We start from the raw sequence: 22,211 nt of genomic DNA, 5'->3' as shown, positions 1-22,211 counted from the left end.
AAAAGACTGGAAATAAGCAGCCATCAAACTAGTTAAGTATGCTTCGTTTATACTATAGAATATTAGGCAGTTATTAAAAAAGAGATTGAAGTAGCTCCTTATGTACAGATATGGAACAATCTCCAAAACGTATTGTTCACTGAACAAAAGCAAGGTACAGAACAATGGTTCAACTATGTGATATTTGTATAAAAGTAAAGGGTAGGGGTAAAACATGTAAAACACAAGCTGCTCATCTCCTTACACAGCCCTGCAATAAACCTTTCTCTGCTCCAAACTCCGATGTTTCGGTTTGGCCTCATTGTTCAGTAGCACCTTCAGAAAAACTCTTCCTTCTACAGCTAGTAGACACTTTGATAACTTTTCCTTCCCTTAAGCTTTAAACATGGGATTAAACAGCTTGGATTTTTCTTAAATCTGCCATTTGGATAATTGGATTATTTAGTATAGGAGTCAGACGTGGGACAAACGTTCACATTTGGAAGTTACTTACTCAAATTGACTACAGATCCATGCAATTGCTATCAAAGTCCCAACAATGTTTTTTTGGGAGAAAGAGCAAATCCATCCTAAAATTCATATGGAATCTCAAGGGACTATGAATAGCCAAAACAATCTCAAACAAAGTTGGAGGTCTCACACTTCCTGATTTAAAAACTTAGTACAAAGTTACAGTAACAAAAGCTGTGGCAGTGGCACTGACACAGAGACACACAGACTAATGGAACAGAACAAAGCCCAGAAATAAATCCTCCCATATATGGTCAAATAATTTTTGACAAGGGTGCCATAACCATTCAAACAAGGAAAGGATAGTCTTTTCGAGAAAGGGTGCTGGGAAAACTGGATATCCATTATTTAATGAACATGGACTTTTATCTTATACCACATACAAAATTTAACTCAAAATGGATCAAGACCTACATATAAGATCTAAAACTATAAAACTCTTTGAGGAAAATATAGGGGACAAAGCTTTATGACATTAAATTTGGCAAGGATTTCTTGGACATGACACAAGGAGGCAACAACAACCATAAAAAATAAATTGAACATCATCAAAATTAATAACTTTCGGGTACTAAAGGACACTATCAATAGTGTGCAAAGGCAACCCACAAAATGGAAGAAAACAGTTACAAATCATATATCTGATAAGGAGTTAATATCCAGAATATATAAAGAACTCCTACAACTCAACAACAAAATAAACAACCCAGTTTTTAAAACAGGCAAAGGACTTGAATAGACATTTCTCCAAAGGAGATATACAAAAGGCCAACAAGCACATGAAAAGATGCTCAACATTATTAATAATTAAGAAAATTCAAATCAAAACCAAAATGAGATACCACTTCCCATCCATTAGGATGGCTATTACCAAAACATCAAAAACAAACAAAAATATCAGTGAGGATACGGAGAAACTCTTGCACACTGCTGATAGGAATGGAAAATGGTGCAGCTGCTACAAAAAACAATACGGCAATTCCTCAAAAAATTAATCACAGAATTACCACAAAATCCAGCAATGCCATTTCTGGGTATATACCAAAAAAAAAGGAAGCAGGGGCTTCAACAGATTTTTGTACACCAATGTTCACAGCAACATTATGCATAATAGACAAAAAGGTGGAAGCAATGCAAGGGTCCACTGACAAATGAATGGATAAACAAATGTGGTATATACATACAATGGAATATTAGTTAGCCTTCAAAAGGAAGGAAATTCTGACACATGCTACTACATACAATATGAATGAACCTTGAGGACATCATCCTAAGTGAAATAAGCCAATCACAAAGGTCAAATACTATATGATTCCACTTAAATGAGGTACCCAAAATAGTCAAATTCACAGAGACAGAAGCTGGATGGTGGCTGCCAGGGATGGAGGTGGGGTATGGTTGTTACTGTTCTATGGATACAGAGTTTCAGTTTGGGAAAATGAAAAAGTTCTGAAGAAGAATGGTGGTGATAGTTATGAATGTACTTAATGCCACTAAACTGTACACTTAAAAATGGTTAAAACTGTCAATTTTATGTTGTGTATATTTTACAACAATTTTCTTAAACAGCTACGTAAACTTGACAGCTACTGGGGAAAATAATTAAATTCTGTACATATCGTACATGTTAAAACAAAATAAATCTAAATGGATGAAATATTAAAACAGGGTAGGGAAATAAACCAAAAACTTTAAAAGGTAATGCAGGGTAACTTCTTTATAACCCTGGAACAAGGGAGTCTTAGTAACTATAATTCAAAATCCAGACATTGAAAAAAGACTGATACTCCAATTATGTGAAAATTTAAAAGTTCTTCACAAAAACATACCAAAAGTAGCCAAAAGAAAAATGACCAAAAGAGAAAAACTAGCTGCACTCAGAGACAAAGAGTTAATCACCCTAATATATAAAGGATATCTAGGAGGTGATGTCAACAAGGGAGGGAAATAAGGAGAGAAGAAAGTGAAAAGTAAAAGACAATAACCATTCAAAGAAAAAGAAATATAAATGGCTATAAATGAAAAGATGCTCAACTCTGTGGGGTAAAAAAAGAAAAACAAAGGCAAATTAAAAGTACACTGAGGAGGGTTTCCCTGGTGGCGCAGTGGTTGAGAGTCCGCCTGCCAACGCAGGGGACACGGGTGTGTGCCCCGGTCTGGGAAGATCCCACATGCCGCGGAGCAGCTAGGCCCGTGAGCCATGGCTGCTGAGCCTGCACGTCCGGAGCCTGTGCTCTGCAACGGGAGAGGCCACAACAGTGAGAGGCCCGCATACCACACACACACAAAAAAAGTACACTGAGGTAAATTTCATACATTCCTAGTTGGAATGATAGAAAATAATCAAAATCATTTGTAAATAAAACAGCCACTTTGGAAAACACTTAAACATTCACTTACCATATGACCCAGCAATTCTAATTCTAGGTATATACCAAAGAAAATATGTCCCCACAAAGAAGTGTAAACATTTGTTCACAAGAGCATTATTCATAATGGCCGAAAACTGGAAGCACAGTGTATATTCATCAAGAAAACAGATAAGCAAGGCTTGATATATTCATACAAACCAAAATTATGCCATCTATGAAGAATCATGAAAACGTAACCCATTCTCTAAGGAAAAGATACTCAACAGAAGACGAAATGACACAGTGTTGGAATTATCAGATAAAGACTTGAAAGCAGCTGTGACTATCACAATGAAATAGTAATGACTAATAGTAAATATCACAGAAACTCTAAAACTATTAAAAAGAACAAATGAAAATTACAGAACTGAAAAATGCAATGTCAGGTATAAAAAATTCTCTGGATGAGCTAAACAGCAGAACAGAGGAAATAATCAGTGAACTTGAAGGCAGATCAGTAAAACTCATTCAGTCTGACAAGAGAGGGGAAAAAAATTAAAAAGAGAGACACAAAGTGAAAAGAATAGACCCTCAGAGACTTGGGGAACAATATCTGAAAGGTGACACAGGTTCCAGAAGGAAGGGAGAGAGAGAGAGAGATGCAGAATAAATCCAAAGAAAACTATACCTAGGCACATCATAATCAAACTACTGAAAATCAAAGATAAAGAAAAATCTTGAAAGCAGCCGGAGAAAAATGGCTCATTAACAGGAAACAAAAATTCAAATTACTAGCACCTTCTTATGAGAAACTATGGAGGCCAAAAGACAGTGGAATAACATTTTTTAAGTCTGAAGGAGGTGCAAATATAGTCAGCCCAGAAATCTTTTAAGAGCAAAAATATCCTTCAAAAATGAAAGTGCAATAAAGACATTTTTCAAATAAAAGAAAACTCATTCTCCAGGATAGATCACATCTTGGGTCACAAATCAAGCCTTGGAAAATTTAAGAAAACTGAAATCCTATCAAGCATCTTTTCTGGCCACAATGCTATGAGACTGGAAATCAATTACAGGAAAAAAACTGTAAAAAACACAAATACATGGAGGCTAAACAGTACACTACTAAATAACCAAGAAATCACTGAAAAAATCAAAGAAGAAATAAAAAACTACATAGAAACAAATAACAATGAAAACACGATGACCCAAAACCTATGGGACGCAGCAAAAGCAGTTCTAAGAGGGAAGTTTATAGCAATTCAATCTCACCTCAAGAAACAAGAAAAATCTCAAATAAACAATCTAACCATACACTTAAAACAACTAGAGAAAGAAGAACAAAGAAAACCCAAAGTCAGTAGAAGAAAAGAAATCATAAAGGTCAGAGCAGAAATAAATGAAATAGAAATGAAGAAAGCAAAGATCAATAAAACTAAAAGCTGGTTCTTTGAGAATATAAACAAAATTGATAAACCCTCAACCAGACTCATCAAGAAAAAAAGGGAGAGGACGCAAATCAATAAAATTAGAAACGAAAAAGGAGAAATCACAACTGACATTGCAGAAATACAAAGGATTATATACATGGAATCTAAAAATAAATAAATGGTACTGATGAACCTAGTTGCAGGGCAGGAATAAAGAGGTAGACATAGAGAATGGACTCGATGACATGGGGCGGGAGGGTGAAGTGAGAGTAGCATCGACATATATACACTACCAAATGTAAAACAGTTGGCTGGCGGGAAAGCAGCAGCACAGTACAGAGAGATCAGCTTGGTGCTTTGCGATGACCTAGAGGGGTGAGATAGGAAGGATGGGAGGGAGACTCAAGAGGGAGGAGATATGGGGACATGTGTATGCATATGGCTGATTCACTTTGTTGTGCAACAGAATCTAACACGGTATTGTGAAGCAATTATACTCCAATAAAGATCTATTAAAAAAAAGGAAAAAAGAAAAGAAAACTCACTGCCATCAAACCTGAGCTAAATAAAGTTCTTCAGGCTGAGGGGAAATGATACCAGAGGGAAACTGTGGTATTAATGAAGAACATCAGAAATGGGAAACAGCTAGGTAAATGAGACTTTTTTCTGCTTAATTTTTTAACACACTTTTGACTATTTAAAGCAAAAATCAAATTATCTCGTGGGGTTATAACATATGCAGATATAATACCTATGATAACTATAGCATACAAGGACAGTAGGGTAGAGGGAGTGTCAAGAGAGTTAACAGATCTACAGAGATGCATGGTTTCTACTCTGCATAAAGTTTTAAATTATTAACTCTAAGTAAAAAAATAAATAAGACGGTATACCAAAATTCAACTGTACCAATTTTTACGTTAAATGTAACACACTACAGTCTCCAATTAAAAGGGAGGAAGGAAGGGAGACAGAAGAAAGAGAAAGGAAGAAAGAAAAAGGAAGAAAGCCCCAACTATATATTGTCTGCATGATATGCACTTTAGAGATGGAGAGTGAAGAAAGATGGATGGAAGGCAAACAGTAAACGTAACTCTGAAGTGGCTGTATTGATATCAGATGAAACTTCTTGAAGAAAAAGAGTTAACACCAGAGATAAAGAGAAATTTTATAATAATAAAAGGATAAATTCATCAAGAAGACATAACAATCTTAAACGTACATGTGCCTATTAACAGTTTAACGTCAAGCATGGTTTAATAGTACAAAAATCAAGGCTCTACTTTTTAGAACACCTCAATGAATTTCACTGGTTGGAATACTACCCTATTTCCCTTCCCAGACTCATCTAAGTACCCACAATTCACTTTCATAATCCTCAACCCCTGCAATATACTCTGTTATGTCTGAAGTAGAAAGAATCACTTTTATAAAGCCTTGATAATTATATTTAGGAACAAAAAACATAAATCCTAGCTCTTACAAAATATAAATGCTCCATCCTTCTTTTCATTGTTGCTCTTGTTTTATTTTATCCTAATCTTTTTTTTCCTCAAAGGCCCTTTTCAAATCTTCCATTTTCATCAGTCCTTTGGGAACACATCTGATTTTCACAGTATGATTCCCAGGCAAAATTAGTACAGTCCTAATACCTTCCAACTTGCTGTTCCTTAATAAATGGTACGTGTGTATGTGTTTTCCTGCCTATGTACACGTGTGTCTATTTTTAATATTAATTACACTATACTTTATTACTTTGAAATACCTCGAGAATACTTTCACATCTAGTCCTGAACAGGGAAAATACATTTTGTGAATACCTTGATACTTTTGTATCAAATATTTTTGTGTCAATTGTAAACAAAAATTTACATATATATGTAGAGAAAAAATAAAACTACATAGGAATAATTCTATTATATAATGCTAGCATATACATACACTTTGTCTTCTGGAAGTCTAAACAAGAAATAGTAAATTCTGATTATCTACAGATAGCAGGATGGGAGAATTTTGTTTTTCAAATTAACACTTGTCTTAAATGGTCTAACCATGCACTAAATTATTTTTTAAAAGAATTTTTGAATAGGTAACATTAGCCCATGATAAAAATTTTAACAAATAAAACAAGAAGCAGTACTAAAGTAAGTTTCCCTACCACATAAAAAGTACTAAAGTAAGTTTCCCTACCAGGCCTATCTCCTAGCCACCCCACCGCTAACCCAAGAGGCAATCACTTATGTATTCCAGAGATAATTCATGCATAGAGAGGCATGTATGTTACTTTAATTTAAAACATGTCATTGGGTTATCCGGGTAGTGAAATCATTAATCTACTTCACTTCTTTATGCTTTCCTATACTTAAATAAGAAAGTGTCATTTTCTAAGTGGTCTTTAAAAAGAGACCATAAAATGAAAAAGGCAAAGCTATCCTAAGTTTATGAAATTCATAAGGGCAATATAATACTTTGAAAAACTAAACCAAATTTTTTCTTTGTGGCCCAGGGAAGCAAGTTAAATATACAGAAAATCTCCCTGGACTGTGGTAGCAATGAGAAAAGATCTACAATGCTGGTTTTGGTCAGCAAAGTTGGAAATTGCTTTGATAAAGGAATACAGTAAAGGAGAGACTTCAAAAGCACTTTTGAAGTTATCAAAGTGATTAGAAGAACAGCAGTGGAAATGTAATAAAGTTAGGAGAGAGGGAAAGCTCGGATTGATAGAAATGAACAGCAAAAAAAAAAAAAGAATTTTATACAAGAAATGGTTACTTTACTGTGGTCCTAACTGCCTCTGGGCAGGGGGGAAAGTGGATTTGAGGAGAGCCATTTATAATGTTGTTTCATTCTTAAAAAACAAAAAGAAATGAATCATTACCAGGTAATTATTCTGATAAACAGGGGTATATGTTATATTATTCAGTATACCTTTCTAAAAGGAAGAAATTTATTTATGGAAAGAATATTTTTAAGTAGTAAAACCAGTTAAAAGCAGTAGCATCCCTCATGTTGGATATTATTTTTAATTCTGTAAATTCATGTTTATTTATTGAAAGCATGTAGTTGATTTGACAGAATACTTTTTTATTTAATACAATGGTTCACTTTTCTTTTTGCTTTGAAAAACCTTATCAAGCAAAAAACTACTTGAAGATCCCAATACATTACGGATATTGAACCACTAAATGAGAACAGAATCTTTAAAAAAACAAAATTACATTTCACAAATGAACTGGAATAAAAAGCTAGGACAAAAATCATTCCAGAAAAGAACAAATATGTACCAAAGCTATTACGCTAAATATGGTGTGTGACTCTGTAGACTACCTAAGGGAGAAACAGCAGTAGAATTTTAACTTTCAATGTTTCAACAATTTTAAACCATACGACAAAATGAATATAAGACCCTAGAACTTTAGGGTGGATAGAACCTTAATAATAGTACAACCCATTTTCCAAAATTTCTTGGTATTGAGAACCACTAATTTAAAGTTGAAAGAATTTTATCTCAATATGAATGACCAGCTTCCACCCTAACATACTATAAAAACAAAGTAAAGTACACATAGAGATTTTTACATAACAAGCATATAATTTTCAAATTTTAAGTGAAAATGGAGGTCTACAAATGAATCCCAATGCCAACTTTCATGATATCTCAATTCTCAGCTTAGCTATATAGTTTTCTTCCTACTTGTAGTGTGAGGAACTTTTAGCACAAGAATGTAATGGCTAATTCACAGGGAATTAGCTATAAAGATAACTGGCAATTTTTTAAAAAGCATTTCCATTTCCAGTTCCCTCCAATGTTCTTCTCACTACATGAAAGTCACTATTTAACACAAAAAGACTGACAAGACTGTTGAGTGGAAGAACCTGGATTCCTAAATATCAACAGAAATATTCTCCCAGTTCTTCCAGATCTAAAACTTAAAATCTAATAATTCCTTTTCACTCTTAGGGAGGAAAGAACATGGACCACAGAATCAGAAAATCATGAGTGAAATGTTTGTTCCACCATTTACTGTCCTGTGATTATAGACTTTATCTCTAAGGAATAAAACCAAATTTGCAAGACAGTCACGACAATTAAGATAACAGTGGATGGCACTCACTAAGTATTCAGTAAACATTTCCTTCCCCAGATCATTTTCCTTTATCCAGAGTCCTTTTTTTCCTTCTATCCACTCCCATAATTATTCTTTCAAAGACTCTTGGCGATGTTCTCCCAACCTCTTTGCTACTAATCAGTCCAAGCGTCCACCACGAAACATGTAGACTACAGCAGTCAATACTTGTCCCACGACAGAAGCCAGTCACAAATGGCCACAAGTTGTATAACTCCATTTATATGAAATAGCCAAATAGGCAAATCCACAAGGATAGAAAGTAAATTAGTGGTTGCCAAGGGTTGACGGTGACGAGAATGGAGAGTTTCTGCAAATGGGTATGAAGTTTCTTTTTGGTGTGATAAAAATGTTCTAAAATTGACCGTGGAGATGGTTGCACAACCTGGTGATATACTATAAATCACTCAATTATACACTTTAAAAGGGTAAATTTTACGGTATGTGAATTATATTTCAATAGAGCTGTTAAAAACAAAATAAAATAAAACACTAGACTCAGACTAATACTGCATAAATTTAACTTTTATCAGTCTTCTGCTTAATGATCTACACAATCAACTGCCCATCAAATCATTCCAAACAATTGTGCCCCATTTAAACTCCTTCTGAAATAAGGCAGGATAATAAATAAATAAAATACTTGCTGTCCCAAAGCTCCCAATAGGAATACCTCAATTCCCGGTAGGGCAATCTCCTAACTAATCCCTCCCTCAAATATTTTGAGACTCCTTCCTGACTTCCCTTTATCAATGAAATATTTGCTGGGCATTATTAAATACTATGCATGAGGCCATAACTTGGAGACTGAACAAAAGACATCCTGCCATCATAAAGCTTTCAACTTAGCTTACACATCTTACCCTGACAAAGTCTTCCTACCCTTCCATCTATCATATCCTATTTATACTTTTCCAAGGATTTGATCAAATTCATAAACCAACCTCCACCTACTACAGCCCTTATTAATCTCCCCAAACAACTAAATACTAAAATGTCATCCTTACTAATGAGAACCTACTCTTTTAGCACAGGGAACTCTACTCAATGCTCTGTGGTGACCTAAATGGGATGGAAATCCAAAAAAGAGAGGATATATGTATAGCCAATTCATTTTGCTGTACAGTAGAAACTAACACAACATTGTAAAGCAACTATACACCAATAAAAATTCATTTTAAAAAAATGCTGGCAATGCCTACATAACCAGAAAAAAAAAAAAATACTATTTCAGTCCTGGTTTGTGCAGCAGGTCACATTGCTGGTATTTATAATCACCTTCTTTCAACACCCTTGTCCTCACCCAACACTCAGCTCTTCATGGTTCTTTGCCTGAAGAGATGACTCAACATTCATTCTTGAATGCTTTGACCATTAGATGTTCTGCCTCAATTAGGTTATTATAATTATCCATTGACTTTTCTCCCCAGCTTTACTGACAAATAAAATTGTAAGATATTTTAATAAATAAAATAAATGCCATCCTTAATTATTTCACATACATTAGTTTCATCTCTGTAACTTAACTGTAAGCTTCAAGTATAAAACCATGCCATCACTTTCTGTACATACCAGTGTTCAGCACAGAACTGAAAACACTGTAATAGTGAAATAAGTAATTAATTACTTTCAACACCCTTAATAACTAGAGCCACCATTATTTACTGTATGCCAATTATTTTGCTATGCACTTTACATTATCTCTAATATTTATCATTACCCTGGATGTTCTCTTTTTACATATTGGGAAACTGCAACTCAGAGAAGAAACCACTTCAGAGAAATAGCAAAGCTGGATTTGAACTTAAGTATCTATCAGCCTCCAGTCAATGCTGGTTTGTACTGTCTCCCTAAAGCATGAGCGATTACATACACAATAAAACCAGAGAAAGAACTAACAGTATAGTTTATCATGCTACCTATGTGATCTCTGGCAAGTAATTTACACTCTGTATCACAGTTTCATCTGTAAAAGAGAGTAACAGTAACTATCTCATAGGGTTAGGTATAAAATGAATTAATATATGTAATGCAATCAAACGAACAGTGTATGGCACATAGTATGCACTACATGACTGTCGACTATTATTTTTTTATCATCATAAATCACCATAACGAAGTCATCAAATATACTTCCTATTCTCATAAACCTGGTTTATAACAGATTGTGGCTTCATACTACCTACAACATGAACGAAGTTAGTATAGAATTCAAGGCCTTCCAGGCTTCCATAATCCAGCTCCAACATCTTTCTACTTTAATTCAACCCAAGAAGCACTTACTGAGCACCTTCCATATATCAGACTCTTTCACTATTTCCCTGTATCATATCAAACATTTCACTACTTCTCTGTACCATCTCAAACATTACTACTTCCTTGTACTATATCAAACCTAACACACCCAAATTCTACCTTTACACTTCCCACCTCATTATTTCCTCCCACTGTTCTCTCACCTGGTACACTAGTCTTATTTCTGTCTACCAATATTTTACTTATCCTTAAAGGCCTACTTCAATTATTATCTCTATCAGGAAATTTTTTTTTCATGCTCCCTAGAAAATGTAAATTTTCCTTCACCTATGATTCCAAAAAATTTCATTTTATACCTACCAGAGCATTTGCCATACTGTCATAACCATTTGTGTACATGTGAGCTTCCTAAAGGCAAGCAGCATTTCCTATTCATCTTTATGTTCCCCACAACAAAAGTCCTGTAAAAGTATTTATTCATTTGCATAGATGACGCTTACTATTCACTGAAGACCAATTTCTCCAACTATAAACAAATGAAATGCATAAGCTATTTCCTCTCTTCCAAGTTTTATATATATGTGTGTGTGTATATATATACTTATACACACACACACACATATACATATATATATACACATCCCATTACCTCTTGGGAAAAAAAAGTGTAGCTCAAATTCTTTAAATTATACTCCTGGTTTACAATTTAAAAAAAAAATTTAAAAAATAGCCTGTCATTATCAAATAGGTCCTGTTTTCCAAAATACTCCATAATGCCAAATTGCTAGAATATTATACCTCTGTTCTAATGAAAAATCCCATACTACTCAAACCATCATCCATTATTCTTAAAATAAAAAAAAAGAAAAACTGCTCTTTCAACACGTTTAGGCTAAATTTTTTGGAAAAAGTTTTAATTCAAATTGCTAGTCAGTAATGGATCATGCAGTTATCAAAATGAAATAATAAGGAATTTAAGGCAACATAAAGAAAAATGAGCAACTGACTTCTCCATACTCATCTTTTCCCCTACAGTGAACACTATTTTTTCTGCCAGAATTGAATCACCATTCCTATCCTGAGGGACCCACAGGAGGCAAAACCTCACATCACTTAATAGAAGGAGGGAACTGACGCTGACCCATCCCACTCCTGTCAGCTTCTATATATCACATGATCTATGTCTAGCCAATCTGAGCCTCGGTCAGAACTTTCAATCTTGACTGAATAACCAAAAGATGATGAAATGGTTTAGACTTCGTATTGCTAGTGTCTAGTTGCAGCATTCTGCCGCATGACTGGCAGCAGACTCTTGATACCTGACCTTCCTTTTTCTCTGCTTTTCTGGACCTGGTTCTTCAGCCTTCTCATCAATTTTGTGATCTACATCATATCCCTTCAACAACCCCTTTTTTTGCTTATGTTAGCTAAAGTTATTTTGTTGTTTGCAGCTAATTTCTCACATATAACCACAAGTTACATCTCTCATTTCTACTTCTCAAGAGTTTGCTCTCAATTTTAAATAGTTTCATTTTATTAAAAAAATCGAAGTTTCATTTCTAAAATAACTTCCCTGACAGTAAGGCAACTTAAATAAGCAAGGAACATCCCTTTGAAAGGCATTATGGAAGCAATAAAATTCTCAACTAGTCTTTTATACAAATAACAAATTCATCAAGAAAAGGTAGGGGGGCTTCCCTGGTGGTGCAGTGGTTGGGAGTCTGCCTGCCAGTTCAGGGGACACGGGTTCGAGCCCTGGTCTGGGAGGATCCCACATGCCGCGGAGCAGCTGGGCCCGTGGGCCACGACTGCTGAGCCTGCACGTCTGGAGCCTGTGCTCTGCAGCAGGAGAGGCCGAGGTGGTGAGGGGCCCGCGCACCGCGATGGGGAGTGGCCCCCGCTCGCCGCAACTGGAGAAAGCCCTCGCACAGAGACGAAGACCCAACACAGCCAAAAATAAATAAATAAATTTATATATTAAAAAAAAAAAAAAAAGGTAGGAAAAAAAGCCCCCCCAAAGTCTCTTTTGCTGTTACCTCTACCTTTTTTGACCATTATGAAACAAAGTGTTAAAAGAAATACCTTCAAAGAGGAAACATACAAGCTCTTACGTGTGCTTTTTCAATAAAATGCATCCTACTTCATCATATACTCCAGAAATAACAATTCTGTTCATTCTCGTTTAGAAAAAAAAATCTACTTTCTAATAACCATGTGTTTCCTTTAATCCATATATTCATTATTTGCAGAGTCAAATGTCAAATGTGTACTAAGTCCTCTGAGTCTAACAAAAATTATTTTTACAGTCCTATATTCTTAAGTTATTTTTATTCTTAGGTTCAACTGTTTCATCTCTACATTTTATGCAATCATTAGTGAGGAATGACTTTTTTAATGCATCGATTATTTATGTTCAAACTGTAGCTTAATGAATATGTACACCTTCATTTTAAAGTTATGTGTAATTAAACATCATTTCCTTAATTGAGCTGTCCTGAATTAACCAGCAATTGTCAGTTTTACCATGCTAGACACAATATGTCTTTATAATATTCAAAGGACTAAATAAATGATTCTATGTCATTTAACTTACATGTGTTTCAGGTTAATAAAATCAAAGAACTGGTCACAAAGACCTCCCTATATAGTTCATATTTGTTAAAAATTAACAGTTCTAAAAGTAGAAATTTATTTTTCTAAATATGTAGCTTAAAATTTGAACACTCTTCAAAAACTGGATTTAACAATTTAACCACCCTTACTGAATAATATTCCAAGTTGGAGTAGTCTAGTAGTGGGCCCTGGAGTCAGACTGCCTCAGGGCTCAATTTCTATATCTACTACTTAACTATTTACATAAGCAAGTTACTTAAGCTCACCATACCTCACTTTCCTCACCTTTAAAATGGTAATTATACAACAGTACAAACCCACTTCGCAGGGTTTCTGAAACTGTTAAACTCTTAAAAGGCCTTGAAATGGCTGATTTGTAAACATTCCATGTAATAAGTCTTTAAATAACTGAAATCCAAAACCTAAAATAAATGTATCTAAGATTTAAATGCCTAAAACAATTAAAAAAGCACATTTCTGTGAAAAGACCATCAATTTTATGAAAACGGTCTCAAACGTTATGTTGGGGAACATAAAATCACAGGTTTTCATCTGTGCCTTATACTGCGCATTTTTATTACAACAGAAACACTAAACAATTCTGATGCATGTGTTGCACCACATCTCAAACAAGACTACTTTAACTACAAAAAACATACATGTTACTTCGACTATTAAGAAGAAATTTCAATTACTATAACTCATAAACATGAACTCCTAAGAAAACATAAAAGAATTCAAGAATGCTGTCAACTGACACCTAAAAAACACTCCTGAAAGACATTTCTCAACCCTGGACCTCTGTTTAATTTGTAAATAGAGTGGACTAAATTATTTCTCAAATTCTTTTTCAGCTCCATTAATTCTGTGTGAGTAATTAGGCACTTCTCTAAAGTGTGTCACAAATACACATTAAACGCTATTTTTAATAGCCTCAAAGTAACTGAATCTTTTAAATGCTTATAAGCAGAAAAGCACACTGTATTTTAATTATACTAAACTCTAAAACTTTAAGCAAACACTTGGGTTTTATCATAGACCAATACCAAAAACATAGTTTATACTTTTACAGTTTCCAACCCAACCCTAAACTGTAAGGTATTTTGCATCCTAGTTCCCTCTTTTAAGACTTCCACCCTCCTTGTAGCAACCCCTCATTCACACTAAACCCTGTAACTGAAAAAGTGTTAAAGACATCCTTCGCAAGAGTATGGCATTTTCACAAAGGGCAAGAAGCCTTCAAGGAGAATGTTTATAGATGGAATGCTCAGCACCAGAACAGATGAAGAAAATGGTCTCTGAGGCACGGGTTAGGGGTAGGGAGGAAGAGGAGAAGGAGGGCAAGAACGTATGCGACACACAAATTCAAGGCTGGTCCCTTCCTGGTTGCAAGGAGGATGCAAGAATGACTTGTGTTTAAATGAACAGTTTGGAAAGGTTTTGAAAAAAATTTTGAAAGAAAATTATTCAAATTCCACAAAGTAGTCCTTTGGAAAAATTAAGATACTATTTGTCTTTCTGCTCTGGTATTAATCAGTTATGCAGGTACCTTTTATACATTTTATGATATAAAGGCCCACATAAAGATATAAAACAAGCAACACAAAAAACAGTATTAATCAGTATCCTATTTTGAAGAACCAAATTTAAAATATTTATCCAATAACATCACCTTATCTTGCACCATTACTTAATAATTCATGAATTTATAAGTGCTTGGTAAGCTGTAAAGCCTGTTAATGTAGTGTTATTATTTTGCTCTTACCTCTTTATGCTAGTGGCTATCACAGATCCATAGTGTCATAAAAGAGGCTGCAAGTTCCAAAAGAATTGCAGGTGAGCATTGAAACGCTTTCATTACAGGGGAATTTCATTTCAGAAAACATACTGCCTAAAGGTACATTTGAACCCTCCCAGACTTCTGCTCCTAGTCGGAGCGTTTAGCTGTCTCCACGTGCTGGAGGGGGAGCATTCTGCACAAGGAGGAACACTGGGAGGAAAATTCAGCCCTACCGTGAGCTAAACTCTCCCAAGGACTTGCCTCCTAAAAAGTGGGATGAGATCACTCACCACTTCAAGCCACAGTGCTCACTCATTCTTCTCTTTGTGATGCTCAAGAAGCCAGATCACATAACCAAGATTTTTTAAGGAAGATTAATGTTCAGTCTTTTTGTTCTCTCTTTAAATTGTCATTTTATTAGCTTCAATTTAAAAATGGTAATAATTATTGTCAAATCCCCACCTTCACTTCTGAAGCTCCTGTATTTTTAACTTCCCCTTAGAATATTTCCAATTATGGATCAATCCAAATTCCAATCTTACTCAGATTCTTAAAACCAACTCCTTATTGTCCCACTCAAACTCAGAATCGGAAATCTTCATTGATTGCTATTTACGATATACTAGAAACAACTGCCAAGTCCTAGCTATACCTCTGTCTCTCAAATCAGCAAAAACATTTTGACTGAGCAAAGAACCGTGGTAGACAAAGCCCACAGGAAATAAGAAAATAAGCATAAGACAATGTGTTCCTTTCCTTAAGGACTTTTCAATTCAATAAAAAAGGGAGCTAACTGATAACAGTAATAATTACATTGTACTGAGCTCTTACTATGTACCAAGCACTGTGCTGAACCATCTTCATGCATTATCTCAAAAAAACAAAAAACAAAACCCCCGTAAGATAGATACTGTGATCTCCAAATTACAAAATTAAGACCTGTAGAGTTTGCAGTGTACAAGGTCACACAGCTAGTAAATGGTAGAGCTTGAACTCAAAAACAGCTCTGACTACAAAGCCCTTGCTAACCTTAAATAAACCGTGCAAAACAATATAACTGCCAGAAGAAAGGTACAAACAAAAGAAGCAATCTTTCCCAAATTTATCTCTTCTGCTCCATTCCCACTGCCAACACCCTATTTCAGAATTTCTGCATAACAGGTGCTGAGAGGACTGCTTAAAAATCATCTAAGAAGAACCTCCCTGGTGGCGCAGTGGTTAAGAATCTGCCTGGCACAACTTCCCTGGTGGCGCAGTGGCTGGGAGTACGCCTGCCAACGCAGGGGACGCGGGTTCGAGCCCTGGTCCTGGGGGATCCCACATGCTGCAGGGCAGCTGGGTCAGTGCACCACAGCTGCTGAGCCTGCACTCTGGAGCCCGCGAGCCACAACTGCTGAGCCTGCGTGCCACGGCTGCTGAGGCCAGCACGCCTGGAGCCGGTGCTCCACAAGGGGAGAGGCCGCCACAATGAGAGGCCCTTGCACCCCGGCGAGGAGCGGCCCCCAGCTCGCCGCAGCTAGGGAGGGCCCACGCGCAGCAACGAAGACCCAAAGCAGCCAAAAATAATAAGTAAATAAAATAAATTTAAGAAAAAGGAATCCGCCTGCCAATGCAGAGGACAGGGGTTCGTGCTCTGGTCCGGGAGGATCCCACATGCCGCGGATCAACTAAGCCTGTGCACCGCAACTACTGAGCCTGAGCCCTAGAGCCCGCGAGCCACAACTACTGAAGCCCGCGCGCCTAGAGCCCGTGCTCCACAACAAGAGAAGCCACCGCAATGAGAAGCCCACGCACCGCAACGAAGAGCAGCCCCCCCGCTCGCCACAACTAGAGAAAGCCACGCGCAGCAACAAAGACCCAACGCAGCCAAAAATAAATAAAATTTTTTAAAAAAAAGAATAAAGAGTTACCCTCACTAATACAAAGCAAGCAACGTGCACAGGTCTGAAAAGAAGTGCCCATGGTGTAACAGAAAGAACACAGGGCTTAAATACAAAAAAAAAAAAAAAAAAAAAAAAACCTTAAATACAAATAGCAACTCTCACAACCCACCTACATGACATTAAAAGAGTAATTTAAATTCTCTGATTCTATTTTCTCACTTGTAATATGAGGTAAAAATAGCTGTCACAAGATTAAATAAGTTAAATAAAAAGCCTGACCAGCAGGTCCTCCTCTAGTGGATCTTTCCCTTCTGTGCTTAAAAGTAAAATTTCTGAACTTTTTTACAATAAGGCTGAAAAGTTCATTAGATTCAATATACACCCAATCCAAAGTCAATATTCCAACACAAAATTGGCAGGCAGGAAGAGATTGGCAGGAAAGGAAAGGAGAAAGATATTTTAGGCAAGACTAAGAAGCTAACTTCTCAACAGGAGCAAGTGTGCTATACTTACTGCAAACAGCATGCAAAAAAAAACAAGACCCATTTAATGAATGTTTTTTGGTAACAAATAGATACTGTGAATGTTTCTGCCCTTGCAGACAACTGGAGAAATAGTATTTTACATATTATGCACAAAATTCACGTAAGAAACATGAACTTCCCACTTATATTTTCTCCCACCCACTCAGCTCTTCCCCACTGCTCTCAAACAAGATCATCCTACCTGTACTAACAGCTAGAATGTGACGACAGGATGAATAATATAAGCTCCTCATCTGCTGACTCCAACAAAATATTTATCCTTACATTTTAAGATTGCTAAGAAGTTTAACTCAGAGAAATTCCTTAACTCATTCTAGATCTGAACATATCCAAGAGCTCTACAATAAGCCTATAATAACTCTGCTATTATAATCAATGAAAATAATTTACCAGTACAGTATTTATTAGGGAAAAAAAGAGGAAAGACGTAAAAGGGAAAAGAAATGTCACAATGCAAAGCTTTGTAAACAAGCTACAACATAATAAAAGTAAATAAGGAGTTCCTTTATATGGCTTGAATGTTGAAGAATTCTGAGGGAAAACATGCAAAAGATAATTTAGGATAATCTTAACTTTACAAGTATTACAACGTTTCAAAAACTGCTTTAAAAAAAAAATTTTCCTCACCACTGGTAGCCCGTTTGAGTCTGTACCTTACTTCTTAAGCAACCAGCTCTATCAATAAGAATCTCTGTCCCAAAATTTTATTCTACATTACTATTCCAATACAGATCACCCACCAAAAAAGTATGTAGACATGTTATCAATATGAAAGAAGTATTTTTTTCTAAATTCTTTTCAAAGGAGTTCTCCCTTTTATGATCTGGGCCGGTGATTCTTTATCTTACGTTGAAATAAAAGACTTTTGCTGGAGGATCTCTAATTTTAAATTTAGGGATTAAGCTTCATGTATCGAAACTCTTACAGCTTTTCTTACCTAAGACCACCAAATTTCATAGATGGCCACTTTTTCCAGTCACCGTTTGCCTAACTTACATTATGAAATGGAATGAGCAACTTGATTCCAGTTATAATTTTTCACTTATATTAAGTGGCTAACTGTGATTGATGAATGCATTCTCTAAAGCACAAAGGAACACACAAACTGTAGGTGCACAATTTGCATCTCGGATCGTACAGTATTCTGGAACATGAAACTCTCTATTTAGAGATGCCTTATTTAGAGATGCTTATCACAGGCCCAATTTCAATGAGCTATCCTTTAAGTGCTAATAAAGTTGAAGGTGTAACTTTCCAGGATTGCATAATGGACAACAGGAAAGACCAAAATGCCTTCTGAAAACCAAAATAAACGGATCTCTAAAGGTGGAATTTCAGAGACTGACAGATGGTAAAAGGAAGTGAGAAGTATCCTAATCAGTTCCATTTAAATCATGAGTGTCCAGCTAACAACCTCTGCCGGTGAGATAAAACTAATGTAATAATGTAAGAGTAACCGCTATATTAAAACAAAAATATCCTAAGCATAGACTGAACCCCTGTCCCCCACACCTCCTGCTCACTCAGTCTGTGTTTTAAATTCAAGGCTGCCCTATCAGAAAGAGGTCACTTAAGGATAGTTAACCTCAATGAAATACCCAGCACACTAATTCAAAAATAACCAAAACTATTGCCAAAGGGAAAAAATAAAGTGAGAAAGAGTTAACACCCTACTTAAGATGTTACCATGTTCTTTATTAGGGCAACAATTATCTACACTAACTTTACTGACAAGGCAATGATTACTGAAGCATAGAATAGTAATTATGTAGCAATATTTTTCACTTTAACAAAACATACTTGAAAATCTTTGTTAGGCTGCCAAATCTAATTTTAAAACTCAACCTACACATAAAACTACTCACCAGCTGGACTAAGAAGGGAGGGGGAAAAAAAAATACTGGTTCAGGGAAATGAAATTGGATTAAGAAAAAAAACTTTAATTAGTTGTCCATCAAAAAACTACATGGAAGTTTCAAGGCTAAACGAGGCTCGTGTTTCCTATATTACTATTATATTAACATATTAATAAATTGGTTGTTTCCCTATGCACGGCTGGGATTTTGGAAACTGCCACACTTGCATAAAGGTATGAGCATGAAGATTACAGAGAAATGTTAACAGAGAGCAAATAGCGAGGAGCAGACCACCCTTTAAGTAACAATAGTTTGCTGAATAGTAAAAACGGGGGTAAAAGGCTGGCAGTCCACTTCTCACAACAACCCCCCAAACAAAAAATGTGGAGTATTTGGGAAATGAGAGAAGTAATAATATATCAGCAAGGTATACACACGGACAAAAGAAAACACTTCCGATACTGCAACGTAAAGCAGTCACTCTACATTAAAATACTGGCAGTATTTTCTACGTAAGTATAAAATGTGCTGCAACTCTCTAAAATGCCTATTAACACAAAAGGAACGACCACTTTCACGCCATCCTGTATTTGAATAAACTACACTACAGATCTATGATAAACAACTCCTTGCAAAGCAAGCACATCCCTTGACAACTCTATCACCTTCCTCGCGCCTTAAGATACCGTCACAGAATGAACGTATACAACTTAAATTAAGCCTCCTGGGTGCTTCCCTTCCTCCCTCTCCGTGGAACACAAATACATTTTTTTAGGTTCCCATAAACTGACACCCAGCACCAGTAACTCACCCTATGTGAAAACTGTTTAATTTTGAAAATTCTAATAAGATGTGTTCAGGTTCGAAACGAAAAACTACCTTATAAGGGTATAAAAGACTGAAAGCAGGAAGCGGCTTTGACAAAACTAAGGAAGTTGCAGCGCGCTTGCTCACTGGGGGACTTTTTTGAGGCAAGAGAAGTAACACATGACATCTTTCTCTCAAATTAAACTGTGACTTGGTTGACCGGTAAGAACGTCGTGGGAGATGGAAAAGACCGGGGGTCGAAAAGCAAGAGGAGGCGGGTGATCAAATGAAAGACCCGCTCTAGGTTCCCATTTTCCGAGTCCGACTCTTCCCTTTCCCCACCCATACCCCGGGCAGAGTGTTGTCACAGCAATCTTGCAAAACCTACCAGGAGCGCTTCTCCTTCCTCGCTCCTCTGCCAGGCCAGTCCCCGCGCTCGATGCCCCGCGGTGCCCAAACCCACGGGCAGGAGGCGGCACGCGGGGAAAGGAGGGCCGGGCGCGCCGGGCTCCGCGACCACCCCAACGCGACCGCGGGCCCCGGGAAGGCGACCATCCCCGCAGCTCCGCGGGCGGCGCTGCCCACCGCGATGGGGGAAGGGCTGGGAGGGGTCGGGCGGAGGAGGCCGCTCCCCGGGGGCTTCTCGGCCCCTCGCACCCGCCCGGCTCCCAGAGGGTGAAGCGCGAGGGACGAGGGAGGCCGTAGCTCCGGGCCCCACCCCTCGCCAGCCGGCGGAGCCGGGGTGGACACAGCCGGCAGCGGCAACTCGCGGCACCGTTCATCTCCCGGCCTCCTGCCGGCCCCGCCATTTTCCTCCCTCCGCCTCAGTTTCCCCACCCCCGCCCATCAGCCCCCTTACCCCGTGCCACAGTCCACCACACAGGCCGGCAACCGTCCCGCCATCTTCCTCCTCGCCTGCTGCTGCCGCTGCCGCCGTCTGCTCCGTGCCGGTTGGGGCCAGGGATGGGCGGCGAGAGGTAGAGGCTATCTGACCATCCACGGCCAGGCCGCCCTCTCCGTCCGCGGGGTAGCCGGGAAGCCAAAGCAGTAGCGAGAGAGCAGCAGGTTCGGTCAGCGGCTACCACTTCCGCAACCCGGGCGGGCAGGCAGTCCCCGCCCTGCCCCGCCGCGGCCTCCTCCCCCTCTCTCTCCCCTCCTTCTCGCTCCTGCCCCCACCCTACAACTTCTTCCCCTCGCGCCGCCTTTCCCCGGGAAGCCAAGATGGCTGCCGGTGCCGACGCCCCGGCCAGGCCAGGCCCAGGCCGCGAGCGCTCCCCGTTCTGGCTCCGGGCGGGCGGGGCGAGAGAGCATGCGCAGTGAGGTGCGCCTCCGGCCGCCGCTCCGGTCCCGACGGTGAGGAAGTCCACTTCGGGTGTTCGTCCAGGTAGGGGCGGGGAAGTCGGCCCGAGCCTCCAAGTCTCCTTCTGACGCTGGAAGGGGCTGATAGTTTCAGTTACTTCTGTGCTTGGTTGAGGGAGGGATGGGACCGCCTATCGCAGCCGCGAATATCTTTTCCGGTGCCCCGGGGAAAACGGCCTAATGGAAAACGTTGTCAGCGGTACACATCCTTTTTTTCTAACTTGAGGGGCTGCTTTTCCGCGTGGAAAAGAGCGATATCAGACCGAGGGTGAGCAGTCGGTGGAGGGTTGAACAAAGGCTTGCACCGTGGCTCCTCTGCCTTTGTGCGTTCTTTTTTTTTTTCGGTTACACTTGTGCGTTGTTAAAGCCTCGCGTGTTGCAAGCGTTACAACACGGTTTAGATTGCAGGCCCTCCGGAGGGCAGGTCTGTGCCCACGAGGAAGGCACACCTCCCGAGAATATGGTCTACGTAACATACTCTACACAAATACACCTTTTTGTTTGTTTGTTTGTTTTGCGGTACGCGGGCCTCTCACTATTGTGGCCTCTCCCGCTGCGGAGCACAGGCTCCGGACGCGCAGGCTCAGCGGCCATGGCTCACGGGCCTAGCCGCTCCGCGGCATGTGGGATCCTCCCGGACCGGGGCACGAACCCATGTCCCCTGCATCGGCAGGCGGACTCTCAACCACTGCAC

At 38.4% G+C, this 22,211-nt stretch overlaps 1 protein-coding gene across 1 annotated transcript in view; it reads right to left on the bottom strand.

Annotated features, from left to right (window-relative positions):
* The window catches only part of ACTR3 (actin related protein 3), a 61,670-nt gene extending 40,361 nt beyond the window's left edge, over positions 1 to 21,309 (bottom strand). Inside the window, exon 1 of the mRNA XM_060016924.1 lies at positions 21,018 to 21,309. Coding sequence (XP_059872907.1) covers positions 21,018 to 21,061 — 44 coding nt within the window. The 5' untranslated portion in view covers positions 21,062 to 21,309. The remainder of the gene's footprint in view (positions 1 to 21,017) is intronic.
* Between the last annotated feature and the right edge of the window lie 902 nt (positions 21,310 to 22,211).

Source organism: Delphinus delphis, chromosome 7, assembly GCF_949987515.2.
Source record: "Delphinus delphis chromosome 7, mDelDel1.2, whole genome shotgun sequence".
NCBI classification, from domain to species: Eukaryota; Metazoa; Chordata; class Mammalia; order Artiodactyla; family Delphinidae; genus Delphinus; species Delphinus delphis.
Note: the sequence above shows the minus strand (reverse complement) of the source record. Positions and strands in the feature narration are given on the sequence as shown.